Below are 18,620 nucleotides of genomic sequence, written 5' to 3' on the forward strand. Positions count from 1 at the left end.
AAATAGAATATGTGAGATATCCTCAGGGAGATTTAAACCAAGTGCAAGGGAAGAGCTTTAATCTTATAATCCTCTGTAATGTCATAATGGTCTCTCTGAGCTTATCTAAAGTAAAGTAACTTTCCCTGTGGAATTCAATCGCAGATACAGATGGAGCATGAAGAGTTATGTGACTAATGCTCCCTGTGCAATACCACACGTCTGCCGAAGCTTCATTTCACAATATCTACAATCCCAATTAAATAGAGATCTTTGTAAATTGATAAAATAAGTACATACGTGAGAGACTTTAATTCCAAAATGTTTATATAGAAAGAAATGACTAATTTTCACAGTCCTCGTCGACAAAATGACTAGATCTAGATCTTTGATATTTACATCCTGAAAAATAAATACATATTATAGCCATTTGAAAAAAAAAGAAAAAACTGCTACATCCATGATGCTACATAATAAATCCTATTGGCTGACCAAAGCTGCAGCTGAAGCAGGAGGCGACTGGATCGGCTGAAGAAACTCTGAGGTGAACACGGCCTCGGCGTACTCCTCCACAACATCTTGAAACTCTGCTGCCACATCTGCCAGAGCCTCGGACAGCAACTCCTCTGCCAGGCTGTGGTACAAGGAAGAAAATAAGCAGGATATTTTCCTTAAAACCGAGATGCAAAGAAAACTCCGGAGGTTAATTAAGTTAAGAATAAATTAAAACACTTTAAATGTAATGCGAAAGTCCAAATCTAACATCTGACAATTTGTGTTCTGCATCACAACAAATAAAACTAAGGGAGAATATATGACGACTGTTACCATTAAGTTACAACTGAAAAGAATCAAGACCTATTATTTTTTGTTTATCTAAAATATTTGAGACATGCCTTTTTTTAAATAGCTTAATTAAAAAGGTTAATTCATTTTGATTGATAAGATCTATACATTAACTACTATATCCAAGAAAATGTCAGCCTTCCTTTTCTTTTAGAATCAAAGATGTTTTTCGCAAACCATTTTGTTTGCTGACTGTCAGAACAGCATATGAAAAACTCCTTGCATAAAAGAAAAGAAAATACACCAAAAGAGCGTTGCTAAATTGGAGTGTTGTGATCGTTATCTTGGGAAACAAACAAACAAACAAACAAACAACCACACACTGAAGCAGGGCCTGTGCAAGTGGGATAAAAAAGCTGAATCATAAAGTTGTTGGTGCAACAAAACAATTGGAGTAATTGTGTCTTGTTGAACGACCTGTACCTTTGAAGAGCCAATACAAGATTACTTTGCTCTTAACACTGAATAGTTCGTAAATTAGAAGAGAACTAATCAGGAACAGCTATTAGGAAACATTTATAACACTAACATGCTAAAAGCTATCTAGCTCTACTGAAGGACCCATTATTCTGAATGTTTAGCGCTTTGAATATGATGCAATCTCTCAGTTAATATCTATAAGTAATTATAGAGCACAAGCTTCTCATTAATATGAAAATAAAAATAAAAATCTCCTCTCTTTTGAGACTAATGTATTATTATGTAGGGTCCTTGTTAAATAATGATGTAATAATGCAACCCTGAATTATTATGCTATTCTGTTTGGCAGTGAATTTTCATATTCATCCGTCCACCAGAATAAAAAAAAATATGTGGTTCAAATGATGCTCTGAATAGATTGACGTGATGGGAGTTTCTGTGTTCTGGGTCTGTGCTAAAGCTGTTTTATTTTGCAATCAATCTGTTGACAGACAGAATGAATGGCGGGTTTGGATCCACAAGGCGCCTCATTACCAACTCATCACACAAATCAGGATTATACAATGTGTCAAAATAGCAGGGGCTGTAGATGTCATTATGTTTGTGTTCTTTCTTTAAAAACACTGAGGTAACTGGGTGGCTTCTTCTCAGACATTATCCTTATTTTTCTCCATTTCAGAAAAGCACAGACCATTAGCTTTGGTTTATTGATGTTGGACCTTTAATGAGCCAGCAAGACAAGCAGTCAGATCCCACGAGTGGGACCGGGCAATAGCCCTTTCTGCTCTGAAGCAAAAACAAAGTATTGAGCTGCTTACAATCCCACGCATATCTATGACTCAGGGAGACCTACAACAAAAACAAACTTAAGAAGTGTAGATCTGATACATCAAACACACAGATTCAGTATGCTCAGTTAGAGGAGAGGGGGTATGCTGCATTGCAGCAACTTAAGAATTCTGTTAAGTATGCAAATGTATGAGTGGGAGAACAACAGTGAACACCAGAGACACTCTTTGCAAACCATGAACTCCCTTCGCTCAGAGAACTTAGCACGTCCTGGAACAAAACAGAGAGCAGGGAGGACAAATGTAGTTTCTATGTGGCTCTGGTCACACAAACTAAGCATTTGATGCTGCTAATATGTTAGAGAGAAGCTCAAAGACAGGGGAATAAACTGTTAGACGATACCTGTCTGCAATGGCCCAGGGGTTGAAGCTGCCGACAGCCTCGTGAGACACAACGCGCAGGTAGGCCTCATAGTCCTCCCTGTACCCACGGATGTTTCTCAGCATGCTGCCTGGAACAGAGATAACAGTCCCCCTGCTCCTCTCCACTGGGCCTGGGAACACGGTGCTAGGTCTTGGCTGTCGTTCAACTTGGGATGCCTCCTCTGTAAGGCTGTTCTCAGAGAGGATACTATGTCTGAAGAAACACAAGAGGATGATCGTGAGAGGAGGCAAACTGGTAGATTTCCACTACACCTTTTTATTACCTTGAGCATATTGCTGTATGAACTGGGCTTCAGAAGGCTGTGAAGAAAAGGCAAACACATTTATTGATGTGAGAATCAGAGTGGAGTGCAGTGCGGTACTGTAATGACCAGAAACAATGTTTGGAATAAATGTATGAGAGGTGTCGCAGCACGGGACAGCAATCTCGTCTGCCTCTTGTTTAGTGAGCCGGGGCTCAGCTGGGCATTGCCATGGTCTGGCCTGATAATCCTCTCTGCTTGAACAAATCAGTCTGGATGCTGAGACTCCGCTTTCTGTGCTATATTTAGTGTTGCAGCAGTTCCAAAAGCATAGTGCTTCTCTTTTGTGCTCCCTGGCCTCAGCTGAACTTGCGTCTGTTTTGACTGTGAGGGCTGCAAACCACAGGGTGGCCATAAATACCAAACTGTCAGCACAGTCAACACTGCTTACAGTCTGCAACAGGTCGATTCACTGTCTGATGGCCGTCTGAGGAACACTGTGGTCAAATAATTCACTTCCTATTCATACAGGCAGGATTGCACCCTGCTTTTTGTGTCAAAATCTCAAATAAAAAAAAAAGTCTCAAAATCCTGCCTGGTTTTCTTGTAGACATTCAAACATCGTGGATAAATCTCCACAGCCAAGATTAAACTTAAATAAATACGTGTGATAAGGAGATGTAATTAATAAAAATGGTGTAAACAGAAATGTTATGACCATTTGTCTGTATTTATTAGGAACCCCCATTAGCTAATGCAGATACTCGTATTATAATTCGCACTTAAATATCACAGAATAACAAACATTACATGTAAAGAAAACACAACATAAAAGTACAACTACCAAAGTTGCTCAGTGCACAATTTCACCTTCATACGCATATATTACAATTTCTCCTGAGTATTGAACTCATACATCTTTATATTATTTAGTACACAACTCTGGAGCTTGTTGACAGGGCTAAAGGACAAGAAATATCGGAATCCGACATCAGTAGTGAACATTTCATTAAATCATTCTTCCTGTGTGTTCACAAGGGTGTGTGTTCAGGCTGTAAATGAAAGGGTAAGATAAATTACAGAGATAGAACTGGGGTTAGAAAAAAAATTGATATGTAAATAAATCAAGACATTAATTGCTGCTGCGTGTACGTGTACAGATGCTACTTTGTCAATACAGCAGCCACTGCTGGGAAAGCAGTTTTGGAAAAGGAACATCACCTATGGTGCAGAGCACAATAAATCCACAAGTCTTAGCAAAGGCCAGTCCACATTAAACATGGTGCATGGCTCGATTTTTGACAATCATTCAAGTAGCAGCATGGAAAATAATATACTAGATACTAGTATCAAAACTCAAGGCAAATATAGGCTAGCAGTTTAGATTTTTTGGCAGTTGGGATGTGTTGTAGTAAATTCAAAAACCACATCTATCACATTTAGTATAGTATTGTTGGATTGTAGCCCTAATTGGAAAAACTTTACTACTTTACAACTTGCACCAACTAGAGAAAATTAACAGCATGAGCTATTAGCAAGATCCTATCATTTGACCTTCAAGTTTGCCTTATCTTTTCTGTAAAAAAAGCTCCAACCATGAATTACCTGGCACCACGGGCCCGGCCACAGTGCCAAATGAGACATATCAAAAGGGATGACGACTGTGCTCAATCCTAGTCGGACGAAGCCAAATGTGAAATCAAGGGGTTTAGGTAAGGAGGAATAGCACGGAGGATAATTTATGATGTTGCAATTTCCGTGCTTATTCAGTTAAGCTCTACTCAGACCTCTTTTATATTCCAGGTGTGTGATGTCTTGGACGTTAATCAGGTTGAATCTGAGTCTTTGCAAATCTGAGGTCACGACTGGATGCATTGGATGGGAACTATCACAAACACAAATCTACCAAACAGCCAGTTACTGTGGCTTGTTTGCAGTACTTGGCCTAAAAGGACTGTAGCTGTAAAACAAAGAGGCCGTGAAGTGAGAGAGCAGATAAAAAAGAAATACATGAAAGGGTTAGAATATTGCTGAGTGGGGCTTTCATCTTTTCATTGATTTGTTTGACCTGCTGATGCAGCTGGGGCTGGTCAGTCAGCGTTAGCAAAGAGGGGGGACAATCTGTGCCAGTGTCTCGGCTCTTCACCATGGATACATAAATCTTATCTGCAGCCCTGCCGATGTTTCCAAAGATGAAATCTCTCACTCCATTGTCGGTGTGGTCGCTAGATAGTACTCACACAAACACAGGCACAAAGACGGTCGAGGAAAAAAAATATTAGATTGTGTTTTCGGGGAGTTTCGGGAGGAAAGTGCCAGTGTTCAAATATTATTGTAATGCAAACCAATGGTGAAAAAAACTCTCCTCTTAGAGTTTTCCAATGCTTTTGTATATCCTTGCTGAAAACCACTGTTTGCAGAGACTAAAATAATAGCTGGAGCACCTGTAGAGAATAAATAAAATCTGTTTTATTTCCTATTTACCCATGTGTCTGATTTTGAAATTGCATTCCCCCATGAGTCCTCTGTGCCTCCATAACAGCACTTAAATTAAAAGCTGTTAACCATAACCATTAACAGTTTGCCAGTGTCCCTACTAATCCTACAATACAATCAAATGAGCTACCAAAAATATCTAGTGTTTATTTAAATACTTGTGTAGAGGTGGCATGCAGGACCCTGTTTTCCTACTTCCAGCATCCACTGTTGTGTCCCTCTGGACAGATAAATGTGGGTTACAAGCGACCAATCAGGGCAGAGACAGCACACATGATGAGCTCTTCACACTGTTCCAAACCCCCACATTTAAGCCTTAGTCTCTGCTACAATGAACAGTTGAAGAATCAACACTGACAGATTAGATTAACACGCCAAAAACCCAAACTTAAAATGCATTGCTGGGACATTTTTCTCTTTAGAAACTGAGTATGTTTTATTCTGCTGCTTAGCTGCTGTAAAAGCAAAATTAAAGCAGAGTTTGATCAATCACATCAATCATTTTCCATTCCCTCTCTCCTTAAGCCCAGTATACTTCTCTGTTATTACTGCACACTGCTATCAATTATCTGATAGCATGCATTCGATTATCTAGACAGACCTTAAGATGGCTGCCGTTTCAAACACTTATTGGGACTTGTGCTTTTCGCAATAACACTTTTCACGATCCATAATTACCTTTCCATCGAGGTCAGTATGTTGGGATCAAACTGACGCATATTCAGATGTCACAAAGGATTATTTCATATTTTGTAATTTCCTGTTTAAAACATTGTGAAAAAATAATTCAACAACAGCAAAGTTCAACCGGCACACTACAACATGTTTGGGTCAGGCTAATTCTGTGTTCATGCAGTTCTTGCTGGTATTGCTGATGCAACAAGCGGCAGGGTTTTGTAAACAAGACTTCTCCTCCCTTAATATCCACTGTGATGTATAATGTGCCACCTGGGTGATTTTAGAGTGTGAAACACTGCAGGACAGGCAGCCTGCTCCTCTCCCCTACAGCTCAGCTCAGTTTACAAGCAACTTCTTGGCCCCCAAAAGACAGCTCTATAAAACAATGTGCCTAATAAATACAAGTCCCTCTTCTATGTCACAGCAAATACTCCCTACTTACAACTTGATTCCTTCCAAAAGGGACTGAGCCTGCAAACATCGGCTTTTTTGCAACCATATGGCTTAAGAAAAAGATATAACTCTGCTGGTAGTAAAGCATACTAACTGCAACAATTGTTAAATTCACTGGCTTGTCTTTCTCGTCTGCTCTTTTTGATACACAAATATATCTCTGTGAAAGCCCAGAAAAACTACCACTAGCTTTTGAATTTTGCCCTGAAAACTTGAATCAAATATGCATTTTAAGACCTTTATTTCCATACAAAAGAACTAACTTATCCAGGCAGCAGACAAGTTATATTTTCTTTAAAAATTGGCTCTTCATTCAGAGCAAGCACGATGGAAATAATGTGGACAAATAATTACTATAGATTGTGATTGTTCAGCTAATACTACTGAGCACAAGAAGTGCTTGGCAGTTTTTGAGCCACATTATATTTTATATACATAACTGTCATTAATAAAAACAAGTTGTGCTGTTATGCTGAGTGAGACATTTTACAAAGGGACTATGTTGATCAACGTACCGACATAAACCACTTGTCATAAATCCAACTATAGTCAAGAAATACCAGATGCTTCCATTCGAAATATAAACCAATATATGAGCTCTATAGTAAATATATCAACCACAAATTCTGAGCTTATTTAATAGTTAAGGACGTCTTCTGTTCTATATTTGTCATTTACCCAGATCACTTTAGAGAGATTTAGTTTTTTTTGACATCAGTGAATTTTTCCACCAGTCAATGTCAAACAAATCCTAATTACATCGGATGTGAGCCCATGAGTTAAAGAGAAAACATGACAAGGTCCAGCCGAGTGCCAAAGCTTTCTAAAAAGATACTGTAATTTGCACTAAGTATGAAAGGGATGCAGGCAGATCTGTCTCTGTTCGAAGCTAAAATGATTCAGGGAGTTTCAGAACAAATGAGCTAGCAGTTTTCAAAGGACTTTACCTGTTAAGCTGCAAGATTGAATATCTCTGAAGAAAACAAAACCCCTTATCAAAAACCAATACAATGAATACTTGACATCCCAGCATTCTTGTCTGTCAAAAAAATAGAGCTATTACTCGATGGAAGAAGACTGAGTCCAAGATGAGTCAAAGTGGATCTAAGGGCAAAGTTTACAATAAGGGAACCGAACCTGAGGCACTCCATGTCTGACCGACTTTAATCTACTAATGTTGCTGCTTGAATTTGTTTGAAGGGGATCCTGCTTGTCTGCATCAACGACATCTAGTCCTTCCGCTCTCTTTGCTACTCGTTCCAAGTTCCTCATTAATTTAACCAGAACAGCAGCTGCAGCCAAAGCCCTGGGCAGTGAAGGGTCTCTCTGTGGAGTCTGCTGCCTGAGTCAGGAATAGACGTTGCCCTGAGTAAGGGAGCCACCAACTGAGTTTTTGTGCGATGATCTCCTGGTGGGAGGGTGATTATAGGACGACCACTATGTGGGAAAAAATACCACGTGCAGCGTTGGAAAAACATTAACCACTTTTCATCAAGTCTTGAAGCCTAATTTCCTGTGGATGAGGCTACTATTGCATTTAGAATTGAAGCAGCAGTAAGTCCTGAACGGGAATTTAATGTATTTATTTTCTCATATGATTTGCAATCAAACTACTTCGCACAGCGCTACCCAATTGCTGCCAATCTCTTTACTTTTCGTGGATGAGCTGTCCTCAACTTTTTTCTATGCTGCAATTACACAGGGAGGTGACAACCAATCAAATGTGTCTTTCTCTTTTCCTTATTCAGCTTTTAAATGTTTGTATTCACAGAGGGAATACTGCCAGCACAGTTATGACAAATAATGATCGACAGTGACCTGAAGCTCCCATGAAATCTGATCAGACTGAGATGGATTGCAAAATCAGACGCGATTTAAGACCATAAATTAAACTAGCCTTAAATTCAAAAATATCATATTCATTCTATATTATTTGTGCACAAAAAACTGATCTGAGTCATATCTGCCCCAACAATAAAATAAGAGTCAAGATTTTCACCACTGAACATAGCAACATACTTCTTTAAACAGGGGGTTGTATCATAATGTCATCAACTAATTGTACTGTATGGAGCCAAGACTACTAAAATAAGGGGCTAAGATCTTTAAGATCTTGGAGGAAGTTAAATAGGTCAAACACTGATGCTGCATTCCAGCTAATATATTCTGGTAGCACACCCGTATATCATGAATGAATGAATAAAACAGCAAGAAAGGAAAGCAATCAGAAGGAAGATGAAAATGGAATAGAAATTGGGTGTTATGTGAGGGAAAAAAGCAGGTGAAGGACAAAGTAACCCACCCAGTCTCCACGGGTTTCTCTAGGACAATCTCTGCAGCAGATCCCTGCCTCAGCACCGGCCTTGTGAGCCTAATTGGCTGAGGAGAGGCTGGCCTCGAGCCCGGAGCACTGCACTGGTGTCCTGGGAAGAACAGAGAGGAAGAGGTGGTGGAAAGGGATAGATGGGGTGGAGCAGGAGATAGACAGATGAAAAAAACAACAGAACATAGTCAGAATGACAAGTGTTCACCTACTCTTGTCAGCTGTAGCCGTGTCTCCACCTAGAGGAGACATTTGGGAAATTATTTCTGAGAATGCTGTTCAAGAGGACAATGAAGAGTTTTGTTTTTCTACCTGCTGCTGATGGTGGGTCCCAGTGAAGAGGGTCTGAGTAGGTGATTGAAGCAATTCGTCTCCTCACGTCCTCCTGATCTCTCTGCTCAGACACAGACAGATAAATGTGTTTTATAATAATAACGTAATTGATGTACCACCTTTTAAACCAAGTGCTTTCCAATAAATAGCCAACACATATAAAACACAAAGAGACCAAAGCAAACAATTAAACACATAATAAACAGAGAATGAAATTAATCAAATGGAAAATCACAGAAAAGCCATTCCAAAAAGGTTTCTGGGAGGCTCCATTCCCTTATTGTATGTATTTGGGCCTCTTTGGAACGACCAGGAGCAATATAACTGAGCATCTCAGGGTGTGGAAAGGTACACAGGGCAATACAAGTTCTGATGAAACACCGGACAAGGCTTTGAAAGTCATTAATAAAATATTTCTAAAAGAAACAGGTAGCCATGTGAAAGAAAGCCAGGATTGGTGGGTTGTGGTCATAATTCTTAGCCTTAAGATCCTAGCAGCAGAGTTTTGCAAGCCAATTCTCCACCTGCCAATAGACACTACATCAGTAAACAACCCCAGACCGAAGCTGTCACAGGACATCTCTATAAATAACAGCCCAATCACTGGCAACCTTTTGGGTTCCAGACTGATCCTCTGTTTGAGGGCCTTTCTGCCAGGCAGCTCTCACCTGTATCTCCTCCATACGAAGCAGCATGCTCTCAAGGGTGGAGGCCTGCATCCTACACTGGGCCGTGCCCTCCAATTTTCTGTCTGTCTCGGCCGCCCACGCCGCCCGTGCAGTGTCCTCCAACAGATCCTCCAGCAGCGCCTCACTAAGCTGCTCAGCTCTCTCTGCTGCCTGTGGGGGACAAAATTCACAACAGTGGGTTGAATAGTTTATTCTTGGGCATGATTCCAAACTCAAACTGTATTCAATAGCAAGGGAAATTCTCCTCTCCCCTGTGAAAAATGTGGCATCAACAGCACAGCTCACCCTTTCTGCAGGCTGCTCAGACAGCTGATTCCTCGGCGGGGAGCTGATCCTGTTCCTGGACTCACCAATCTGCGAAGATTAGCAGAAAAGCACATTTAGTCTAACTCACAGGCAAGCATCATTCATTATCTCATAGTCCATAAAATCAATGCCAATACAAAAAGTCAAACTTATTAGACTTTTGGTTAATTAAAAATGCACAGTTTCTGATTTGATTAAATAAGATGTATAGATTGTTTCCCTTTAAATTATAAAACTGACAATAGCAAGAGAACAGACAAGTCTTTCTACCTGTGCTTCATCCAGAAGAGGCTGGATTCTATCTCTGGCCATCTGCTCGGGTCTCTGAGGCAAGATCGCACCTGACCTGTAAACCAAAACACAACAAAAAGTTTCTACAAAAATTGTCAGTATTTATCTGGCCCAGTGCTCAATGGAAATATTCACATTGACTGCAAATGAGCGAGTTCAACACTATTAAACTATGACCTCTGAATAAAGGCAGGCCTTATGAAAACCTTTTGTGAATGTATCCTGGTTCTTTCACTGTAGAAGCCAAATCATTTATTTGTAAAGCCTGACACACTACTCACAATGACTTCAGCTGAGATCAGTTCAGGGCATTATGACTAGAGAGTGACGAATGTGACATGAGCAAGAAATAATCTGTAATCTGTATGAAGCTGAGATCTGCAATACCTAACAGCTGATACCAACTGATGGGTTTTCTGTAATACCCGTCACTTGATAAAAGGGGGAGCAGGTAGAGCAAAACACAGTTAACACATGATGGCTGTCGGATTTTCAGTCAGATGAAAAATAATTCGATTAAAGCGTTGAAATACTTTTTCTTATTTTAAAAGCCAAAACATAAAACAATTTGTAGATTCAGTCAAAACATTACTGAATTGTCTCATTGATACTATGGTTGTGGTTTGCTGCTTTGAGTCCAATAAATAATTGTATTCATAGCAGGTGGAGCAGCAATTCCTGTCCTGTACTTCCTGTACTTCCTGTACTAAAAGATATGCATCTTTGTGTGTGAGGAATCAGAAGCATGAAGGACTAACCTGCTCATTTCAGCAATTCAATTAAAGCCTTACGGACCAAATGTTAACTACAACCCATTCACTGCTCCTGCTGAGTTGTGTTTCTGGCCTTGCAGAGTTTAACTGTCCAATGAATAATTAGGAAATGTTAGCAAATCTATAGACCAATAAGCTCTCTCTGGTGCTGATGGGATGTTGCTGCAATCACAAACTGCATTATTTTCTGTTCTATTGATTGTCGTTTATTATGCCCATGGTGAAATTCAAATTTTACTGGTCAGTTAATTGCTGGCATGGGGCATTGAGCTGTATGGCAGATTGCTGTGTGGATACTGTCTCGGGGTGGCAGCAAGATTTATTCAATGTTGGCTTTACTGTTGGGAAATGTTTCTTCTTCTTGCCTTAAATACACACGTGAATAAAGGATATTTTATCATTAGTGTGTAATGTATAATTAATTGACATTAATTAGTTATACAGGCAACTGAAGAGAGCTATGATCATACGCATGTTAGAGGGCCCTTATGGAGTTTTATTGCAAACAAACAAAAGCATAGAAAATGGGGACCGACTCAAAATAACAAAGGACCCTTAACCTTAAATAACTAACTTTTTAGGTAGAAATGATAGAAATGTTCTGCATATTTTATTATGTTTTGTGGTATTTGTTGTTATGATATTAATATAGGTCACATCATGGTCACAGATAGGATCAATAGAGCATCGGCTTTTTTGGCTGGATCAATATCCCACAACTTGATACAACATTATGACCTTCAATATCCACTCGTTTTTTTTTTAATCTGCAAATCTGTAATGATATTTTTCTCACCTTAATGTCTGAATGCGCTCAGCCTCTTCTTTACTCAGCTGGTTGAGCTCTTTCAGTCTCTGCATCGTCATCTTGTCCAACCAGGCGTTCCTACCAAGCCAGTAATCATCACATTAAGCCAGATGTAAACTCTTGTGCATTTCATGTAAATACCTTATATTCCTCACCTCTAAAATCAGGCACCTGATTTATTGGGGAGCACGAATGTAGTAATTATGATTTGATTAAACAGGGACCTATATGGAACACTCAATCAATGAGCCGCTTATGACCACTGAAAACAGGCCAACTATAAATCACTCACAAAGAGAAATGGCTGCGATCTGGCGGGCACCTAGATTAATTTATTGGAAAGAATTACATTTGAATTAGAATGAGAGTATCGCCTGTGGCTCTCAGCAAGTGGGGTCTGACAAAGAGGATATAAATAACTCTCTGAACACAGAAGGACTCATTATGATTCCATTCGTTTTGGGCTTTCCTGCCAGGAGAGTCTGATGTACAGCATGTATGAAATAACAAATATGAAAAACAGTTGGATTCCATTATAAAATATCTGATAAAAACAAGAGATGGAAAACTGGATATAAGTTATAGGAGATGATTTCCACCTTATAGCTTCATTGTGAGCTTGGCACTTTTTTTCTGAGCTCAAGGCCGGCCCTGCTCCCGAACTGCCGGCCAGCGTCTGTCTTGGAGGGCTGGGCGAAGGCTTCACAGGAGAGAAGAGACATCGAGGCTCTGGTCTTTTTCTTTGAGGGGATCTGCAGAGATAATAGAGGAGGGATGAAAGGATAAGATAAAAAGGCAAAACAGATATACGCGGAATTAACAGCAGTCAGAAAAGACGGTGCGGGAATTGAGTAGGAGGAATATGGAGATGAGGATATGGTCTGTAATATGTACACTGTATAGGTATCCCAAAACAAACAAATGTCCATTTTTTATTTATGAAAGTTGCTATTCCAGAGAGAACAGACATGCCGGAGATGTTTTTATCTATACCTTTTCTGTTTCTTATCCTTTAGTGTATTTTGCTGCATTTTTATCATTCTACAGTATATTCCATTGTTATTTTCTGGATAGCAATTTGTATAGTTATCTAGCAGCTTATTACACAGCTTAGCAGATAAAGCTTGTTCACATTGTCTTTCTGGCTGAAAAGTTTGATATTAGAGGTCTCTCTTAGCACTTTTGTCCTTTATATTTTAAAATGTAATTGTATCCAAACCTCATTCATTCACAATGCATTAAGGGTCAGAGGATTCATAATGAATCAGAACAAGAAACAGGTTTATTGCCGTAGGTTAACACATATGAGGAATTTGTCTTGATGTTTTTGGTACATACATAAACATACATACATCAAAATAAAACAATGATAAAAAAATATATAATAACATTAAAATATAGCAATATTTACATTGAATATAGATGAAGTATAGGTATACATGTAAAAATATAATGAAATAAAATATGTGCAGTAAATAATGAACCTTACCATTAGAGTTTTAAACACAACAGTATACATATTATGTAATGAATGTAATCATCCAGTGTGCACTGAGAGCAAAATCATTGGAGAACAATACCAGCTTTTTCTAAATGAATGTGTCAGCTTTAAAGACTCACTGCTGCCGGGGAGGAGAGTGAGGGGAGGTAGGGATCCAGGGCACAGAGCGCTCTTTTTGAGGCAGCTGGTTCACTCTGAGCTGAGAGGAGACTGTAGGCTGCTGGAAACCTGCTTCCTCTTTGTGATTACGCTAAGACAAAAACAATACATATAAAAAAACGTGTTTACATCTTTGTATGCCTTTTTGAGGATTTTAATAAAAACCCAAATCACACTGCTTCTAATATAGCTTGAAGCATTTCATGTGGGATGAATAATCATATTGGGCCTAAGTCACAAATTAAAAAGTTATCCAGTCTGACATGGGGATATGTTACATTAAGAAAAATATAAAATTTAACCGGACTTAAAGACATTTTCTTATTTTGCCCAGTGATTTTTCTACATTTTGAAAAGCATCACATCTTATTTCTACCTTTTTGTAGTTGGGCATAAGGATAAAAGCGTCATCACAATATTCTGATTTCATCACAGGAGAGAATCACAGTCAAAAGAATTTGGAAAATACCAGCATATCCAAAACTAATATAAATAATATATTGTATAAAATATCCAAAAATATAATTTTGTGCATCCCTAGTTAAAACATACAGAATTCAGAATTCAGCTTTGTAAATATCAAGCAGCCACCTTTAACAGAAGGTCAGTCTTGCTTCTCTCAGAGTGGAGAGCAGCTCCTTTCCTGCTGGTGGTGTTGGACTGAGGTCTTCGCTGCAGATCTCTCTGGGCGAGGCTCTCCACACCTACTCTCAGCACCTCTCTTCTGTTCAGGATCTGGAGAGAAGTAGTTTTTGGCTTCTGTGAGGCCAATCTCCTACCTGTTGACAAATATTTTAAAATGAAATATTTGACTTGATCTATACTTAATGAAAGGAATCGCTGCTGTGTTTCATCCCTATTAGCCTTGAATAAATCAGTTTGGGGCTTGTCATAACAACACCTCCATTTACAGTGAGCTAACAGGCTTGACAGTTGGAAGTCTGAACCCGTGGTAGGTGTTTGCGTCATCTCTTACACAGCAGGCCTCTCAGCCCTCCGGTAGTTAACTGATCATACCACTAGGCAGCAGGGGACCAGAGGCGGGAGTTCTGCGCTTAAGTTCCTGTTTTTTCTCTTTATTGCTCATTATTAATTCTCCGTGTTGTGCGGCAATTTAGGCACAGTGAGATGCCCCAACACAACTGCATAAAAGCCCTTAGGAGCCTTCTGGATACCCGGGGGACTTAATAGACTTGTCATTTATCATATACAGAATTTATTCGGTGCAGCTTTTAGAGGCTTAGGCAGAAAGTAGGGCATTGCCTTAAAGAGGAAATTAATTTAAAGGAAAGCACAGGATTTATATAAAATGTGCACTATGTTGCAAAAAAAGCTGAAACAATACTCAAAAAGTTGCACACGCTCAAATGGATTATTAAAGAGGTAAATGCTTTAAGATATGTAAATTAAATCTAGGCAAAAGGAACACACCACCTGAACATCTTTTTGGATTTGCTTGTGTGCGAGGCCCTCTCACGGTTGACCTGCTGGGACCCTTGGGTGCAAGAGTAGGTGACCTGCTGCGATGAGGGGACTTCCTGTGTGGAGGACTTGCTTGGGCCTGCATCTTTTCGTGCAGCACTTGTTTACTCAGGGCAGAATCCAATGTCTAAGAGGAATAGAGTGACAAGACCTTAAAATGTTGGATGAGTCACAAAGAAAACGTCCATAAATGGAGATCAATTCCAACAATAATCGATAACGTACATAAAACTGTCCTTTCAAAAAAACAACATCATAATCATACTAAATAGTTACACTATAAAATAAAAGCCAAATGCAGTGCAGTCATTTGGTGTAATATTGAAATTTTAAAAAATGACTTCAGGATAAGTGCTGAATCTCCCGGGGGAGGGTAAACATCAGATTAATGCTGTAGGAAATGTAGACATATTTATTAATTATTTAACAATTTTGGAATTTAACTTAAGCTTGATCAATGTGATGCCAAAGGCGATGGCTACAGCAAATCATCTATGACAAACAAACAACAACTAACGTTGTTTTTTTTATATTTCCTTGTGAAGCGCTGCCAGACCTGTGCTGCATTTATCTTCACTAAAACATGGGGGATCCTATTTCATTAAGTTTGTATTAAAAAAGTTTGTTAAAAAGCACAAGACAATTTATTTTCCTAGCTGTGCTTTCAGTAAGTAAACTACATGGACTGTTCAAGAGATGGCCTGAATATCGATTCACAAAACACTTCTATTTAGGTCTGTGTATAATTATTGTTCTAGTATGTTGCCATAAAATTGGGGGGCCAATAATCCTTTATAAAATAGTTGTAACATTTCACTATGTTAGATAGGAGATCAAATAATGAAATTACATATTATTTATACCCTTTACTTTGATTTTTACTTCATGCTGCTTACCTCTAGTTTCTGCAGGATGTTGAGGGCCATCTTAGGCACAGCTGAACTCTGTTCTACTTCAACGTTGGCTGAGCACAAAGAGAGCTGTCGAATCAGCTGGCCTAGCTCTTTGTAATAAGGGGGGACTTTGCCATGAGATAAATCTGAAAGCTGATGGATGACAACCTGTAAAGCCCTGAGTGTCCCACGGTGGGCAGCTGCAAGCCTGCTTATTGCCATGGACTGAAAAACAGTCAAACATTATACATCAAGAACATTTGCTTAGCAACTAAGCTTACAAAATCTCCTTATAGCAATATTATATTGATTTAACAAATACACAACACATACACAAATGGTCTCAGCTCTACCCAGCTATAAATCTGTGTTATGGCTAAAGGCAAACCTTTTTCGTGTCCCACAGTTTCTGGCGGCGTAGTCTCTCGATATCTTCTTGTATCTCTTTTACCTATAAAATAGAAATCCCCCCCCAAAAATGTATAGATAAAAAGCTCATTTAAAAGTCAGTGAATTTTTATGTGGTCTAGATACATACCTGTTGTTGCAGAACATAGATGACACCCGCTGATCGGGCTGCCTGCTTGTGTCTGCGCAACTCCAACTTATTTTGTTCTTCAGGCTCAAGTTGATCCTCTATTTTTTCCCCTGTTGTTTAAATCCAATTGTTCATTATTGTTTAGTTGTCCATTATGTGTGCTACAAAAAAATATATGAAAAGTGGGCCAACTTTGGGGCCAACATTTAAGAACTTTTGACATATCATATTATCAACAGTAAGACACACATTTAATCAAACAAGCTGATTGTTTTCTGTCTGTTACCTCTATTGCCTAGCTCTTCTACTTTCTGAATATAGACTTCCAGCTCATTCTGAAGTTTGCAGATCTCCTGGCTTAAAGGAGCTTGTTTGACTTCTTCAAATCTTCTCAGGCCAAGGTCTCTTGTTGGTGGCGATTGGCCAGTCGGAGGCATAGGAGAAACAGGGTACTTCTGCGATGTGTGCACTGACATTTTGACTCTAGGTCGCGTTATTTTCTGTTTTGGACTGGAGGTCTTTAACTTGATCTTACTCGGAGTGGCTGCAAGCTCCTATAGAGAGAAAAAAACTCATTGACTGAACAAAGCAGCAATCATTCCTTAATAAGGACATAAACTAGGAAACTATTGATTGTAAAATGTGTACTAATTATCAACATCAGTTACCTGAAGTAGCTCTAAATCACTTGTTTCAAGAAGGGAGGCATCATGAGAAGGTTTGGCAGGTGATTTAGTCAGTGACTCAAGACGCCTTCTCCTCAGATCTCGTTTAGCCAGTTGAACTGCGGCTCGCAGTCTCTCCTCTGAGAGAGAGGTGAAGCTGATGGAGCTTCTAGTGCTGTCCACTGTCTCACGCTGCTCCGACAGAGGCAGCAGCCTCTCTATCACGATGGGGGCTGGCGGGCGGACATGGGTGGCGCGGTTGCTGGTACTTACAGTGATGGCTTCGTTGAACAAAAGCTGTGGTGTGTAAGATACCAGTTAGTCTTAATGAGTCTTTAACTTAATCGAGCAGACATTGTGACACTCAATCATGCCTTTCACACCACTTTCTCAACAAGTATTGTATTTGTTCATTTCTGTTTAAGCCAATTGGCACATTACATCCTGCCTACAATACGCTTTTCTAGAACATCTTTCCAAAATGTTGTAGATGAAACTTCATTATCATTCAGGAAGGGTGCAATAGTCGGTTGTATTTAACTATGTTGTGCTATGTTGATTGACGTGTGTAATATCAAGCGTTTCTTCACCGATACAGAGAGAAAACATTTATATAAATAATTATTCCAACAGCACCAAACACCACAGTCCAAAACGTTATAACGTAACCTTTATCAAAGTAGGATCGGAATATGGTTTATCATTAGTTATACTGCATAGACTAGGTGTACATACATGTATGCACTTGTAAAAGGTAGTATGAATTATCTATAATACAGGTAGAGCACAGGTTAATGTTAACAAACTTTTGATACATCTTCTATTGCTGTTTACCTTGGTTTGGGACATCCCAGTAGTTAATTCACTGTGGTTTCGTGTTGAACCTAAAACAAACCAGTCTCTCTCTTGACTTTGCTGTCCTACGAAAGACTCAGGACCACTCTGCAAGAACTGTGCACTCATTGTAGAAACTATGATCACCAATCCAGTCAAAAATAGGAATCAATGCTTAATATAAAGTATTAATGCTAACGAGAGTTAGCATTAGCAAGCTCACTATGCTTTCGAAGTGAAGACCGTCAACATGATGTTAATCCCAACATCCTCCATTCAAGCATCGCTTGTTACGACTTGTTACGGTTTATACAGAAATAATAAATGAGCTATGCACGTAACGTTTTTTACTGATTGATAATTAACATAAGACACACGGTTGACTTTTTAAAGTCTAGTGTAAGCTTGTAAACAATTTGAAACGCCGCCATGACAACAACAGTACGCCGCCGAACGGAAGTACTTTTTTTTTTCTTAACGTCTAGTACGGAAGGTGAAAGTAGTTAAATATCAACGCAACCGCATTTTTTAATAAACACGCACAAAATAAAAATGACTAATTATTTTCCTTTCTGTGATATGTTCTGTACGTGTGAAATACTGTTCCATTTTGTTATAAAATGATGAAACGTGTCCGTGACAAAGGAAATGTAAAGAGCTTATCATCTTGTTGGCTATA

The 18,620-nt window shown here is 39.1% G+C and overlaps 1 protein-coding gene across 4 annotated transcripts; it reads right to left on the reverse strand.

Moving 5' to 3' along the window:
* Positions 1–288: 288 nt before the first annotated feature.
* On the reverse strand, positions 289–18,382 carry kiaa0753 (KIAA0753 ortholog). 4 transcript variants are annotated; one of them, XM_063906303.1, is made up of 18 exons: positions 17,942–18,382; positions 17,111–17,404; positions 16,729–16,996; positions 16,443–16,552; positions 16,293–16,355; positions 15,908–16,057; positions 14,961–15,138; positions 14,121–14,308; positions 13,490–13,620; positions 12,469–12,621; positions 11,858–11,947; positions 10,268–10,343; positions 9,977–10,045; positions 9,671–9,841; positions 8,982–9,063; positions 8,649–8,769; positions 2,437–2,670; positions 289–613 (listed from the first exon to the last, which is right to left on the reverse strand). In XM_063906303.1, exons 1-18 carry the CDS (start codon positions 18,068–18,070, stop codon positions 460–462), a joined length of 2,661 nt encoding a protein of 886 aa, XP_063762373.1. In that variant the 5' UTR covers positions 18,071–18,382; the 3' UTR covers positions 289–459. The 4 variants fall into 4 exon arrangements, with proteins under 4 accessions (XP_063762373.1, XP_063762372.1, XP_063762371.1 ...); XM_063906302.1 differs by having other exon boundaries at positions 14,970–15,138; positions 15,908–16,129; XM_063906301.1 differs by having other exon boundaries at positions 14,964–15,138; positions 15,908–16,129.
* Between the last annotated feature and the right edge of the window lie 238 nt (positions 18,383–18,620).

The sequence above is a fragment of the Eleginops maclovinus genome, chromosome 18 (genome assembly GCF_036324505.1).
Source record: "Eleginops maclovinus isolate JMC-PN-2008 ecotype Puerto Natales chromosome 18, JC_Emac_rtc_rv5, whole genome shotgun sequence".
Taxonomy (NCBI): Eukaryota; Metazoa; Chordata; class Actinopteri; order Perciformes; family Eleginopidae; genus Eleginops; species Eleginops maclovinus.